The 2,594-nt window shown below is 51.7% G+C and overlaps 2 protein-coding genes across 6 annotated transcripts in view; one reads left to right on the top strand and one right to left on the bottom strand.

Moving 5' to 3' along the window:
* The window catches only part of Pmel (premelanosome protein), a 10,851-nt gene extending 9,174 nt beyond the window's left edge, over nt 1–1,677 (top strand). For 3 of the 5 annotated variants that reach the window (XM_005371169.1, XM_026778011.1, XM_005371168.1), the window contains 4 exons: nt 139–223; nt 299–504; nt 599–686; nt 1,536–1,677. In XM_005371169.1, the coding sequence (XP_005371226.1) occupies nt 139–223; nt 299–504; nt 599–686; nt 1,536–1,677 (521 nt within the window). Of the gene's footprint in view, nt 1–138; nt 224–298; nt 505–577; nt 687–1,535 lie in introns of all 5 variants that reach the window. The other 2 variants (XM_026778010.1, XM_005371167.1) reach the window with 1 other exon arrangement.
* Nucleotides 1,678–1,947: 270 nt separating this feature from the next.
* Dgka (diacylglycerol kinase alpha) overlaps nt 1,948–2,594 on the bottom strand; it is a 29,117-nt gene continuing 28,470 nt past the window's right edge. The window contains exons 24-25 of the mRNA XM_026778045.1: nt 2,375–2,435; nt 1,948–2,173 (exon numbers count right to left, since the gene is read on the bottom strand). Of these exons, the coding sequence (XP_026633846.1) occupies nt 2,090–2,173; nt 2,375–2,435 (145 nt within the window). The 3' untranslated portion in view covers nt 1,948–2,089. The remainder of the gene's footprint in view (nt 2,174–2,374; nt 2,436–2,594) is intronic.

The raw sequence follows: 2,594 nt of genomic DNA, 5'->3' as shown, positions 1-2,594 counted from the left end.
CCCTAATGGCAGGATAGCATTGGAAGAGCATCCTGAGAATACCCTAATGGCAGGATAGCATTGGAAGAGCATCCCTTGGGCTTTCTTGTGTACTGTCTTGGTAGAGGAACACTAACTTAAAACGTTGCAACCTCACAGAGGGTATCGAAAATGCTGAGATCCTGCAGGCTGTGCCATCCAGTAGAGGTGATGCATTTGAGCTGACTGTGTCCTGCCAAGGCGGGTGAGTGTCCTGCTGGTCACTGTCTGTTTTCCTGCCCCTTCGTGGATCTCTTGATGCAAACTCATACTCTTGCAGGCTCCCCAAAGAAGCCTGCGTGGACATCTCATCACCAGGGTGCCAGCTCCCTGCCCAGAGGCTGTGCCAACCTGTGCCACCAAGCCCAGACTGCCAGCTGGTCCTACACCAAGTACTGAAAGGAGGCTCAGGGACTTACTGCCTCAACGTGTCTTTGACTGATGCCAATAGCCTGGCAGTGGCTAGCACCCAAATTGTTGTTCCTGGTAGGTACTTGACAAGAACTAGGAGGAAGGGAATGGACAGAGGGTTGCTGGGAGGGAAAAGATGCTGAAACAGTACCTGGGATTCTGCTTACAGGTCAAGAAGGTGGCCTTGGGCAAGCTCCATTGCTTGTAGGTGTCTTACTGGTGTTGATGGCTGTGGTCCTTGCATCTCTGATATACCGGTAAGAGCCCTGCCATCCTGATCCCCATCCGTTATTACCACCAACCACTCTTCCTTCAGGGGTGAAGGAAACATCACTCCCTTCGAGGAAGCATGGTGTCCAGGCGAGCCCCCATGGGGACGTCAGACAGGCCTGGGCTATCGTCTTGTGGTACCTTTGGGGAGGGTTTGAAGCTTCTGAGGATTATTGGTATTAGAAGCTACGTGGGCAAGCCTCCTGGGGCAGAAACAACCAATGACGTGGAGCTGTTGTACATATTAGGAGTGGGTCAGAGGTCAGTGATTGGGCTCAGTGGGGAAGCCCTCGCTGCCAAAGGCTGACCACTTGAAATCAATCCCCAGTGCCCACAGGCTAGAAGAGAACAAATTCCCCAAAATTTCCCTCTGGCCTTCACATGTGAACCATGGCACATGCTGCCCCACTCCTCATAAGTAAATTTAAAAGTGTAAAAAAACAAAACAAAAAACCAGGGCAGTAGGGTGAAGCAAGTTATTCGCCTGTGAGAAAGGTACAGTCAGCAGGATGTGGTGGCACATGCCTTGGTTTCAGCATTTGGGAGGCAGAGGGAGATGGAGCTCTGTGAGGCTAGAGCCTGGTGTAGAGTGAGCTCCAGGACAGCCAGAGCTACATAGTAGACGCTGTCTCAGAAGTGGGGTGCGGCAGGTGGCAGATTCCCCAGCTAGTTAGCGGTGCCAAGGACCTCAAGGTGGAGAAACAGGGGTAAGGGAGAATGGATGGCAGAGACTAGAGAGTCAAGCGAAGATGAACGCTAGGTAGGGTAAGGAAGAGGTAAACCTGGACAGGCCGGCTGCCACTGCTGACCACTCTCCCTTCTTCTCGCCATACTAGGCACAGACTTATGAAGCGGGGCTCGGTTCGTCCTGTTTCCCAAATACCACATGGTAGCACCCACTGGCTGCGCCTGCCCCCAGTCTTCCGCACCTCCCGCCTTGGTGAAAACAGTCCGCTCCTCAGCGGGCAGCAGGTCTGAGCGCCCTCACCATGTTGTGAGTTTCCTGGGGTTGACAGCGATGCCTGATGCACTCCTGCAGTCTTCAGGAGACTACCAATACCTGAAATAAATTCTCAGAACCTTGCACTAGGGTTTTTGTTTGTTTTGTCTGCTCTTAAATCTGTCTCTAAAGGGGTGAAGAATAAAGAGATGTATTACTCATTTAACACATATCCCAGTGGTGGAAAAAATACTTTATTAGATGAGGCACTTTCAGTGTTATGCGTTTTTGGTTCTGTGTGAGTGGGAACAGTGAGGTGGTACAGGGTAATAAATACTGTGGAAATGAAGAAACATCCTTCTGGGCTGACAGGAGGGCGTGGCAGCAATGTACAGAGCATAGAGGGAAATCTCCAGGAACAACGAGGCGGGCTCAAGGCAGAGGGTATCCTCAGCTCCAAAAGCCAAAGAAATTGTTGGAGTTGGGGGCTGGGCCCATAAGCATAGGCATCTGGTTCTTATAGGTGATCTTGATCTGAAAGGGAAGGGAACGTGTTTGAAAGCCTGTCCTGGTGCCCTAGGGCTGAGACATACATTAGGGTTCTGGGGTAAGTTGTTGGGGTCCTGAGAATGCAGAGTTTGGGGATAATGGTGCACAGGGGAACCTAGGGCGCCGGGAAGCAGCAGCTGTAGAATGAAGACTTGGGCCCAGCTTCTGCAGGCATAGAGTACTCACTGTACAGGGCGCCTGCATCCACGGTTCCCCGTCAATTTGCATGGGGAGGGTTTTTGTGGTCCTGTGGGAGGTGAGAAAAGACTGGTTGAGGTTTTCTCTTTTTTTTTTTGGTTTTTCGAGACAGGGTTTCACTATGGCTTTGGAGCCTGTCCTGGAACTAGCTCTGTAGACCAGGCTGGTCTCGAACTCACAGAGATCCGCCTGCCTCTGCCTCCCGAGT

The sequence above is a fragment of the Microtus ochrogaster genome, unplaced genomic scaffold, assembly GCF_000317375.1.
Source record: "Microtus ochrogaster isolate Prairie Vole_2 unplaced genomic scaffold, MicOch1.0 UNK99, whole genome shotgun sequence".
Lineage (NCBI taxonomy): Eukaryota > Metazoa > Chordata > Mammalia > Rodentia > Cricetidae > Microtus > Microtus ochrogaster.
The sequence above is the reverse complement of the archived record's forward strand: the minus strand, read 5'-3'. Positions and strand labels throughout refer to the sequence as shown.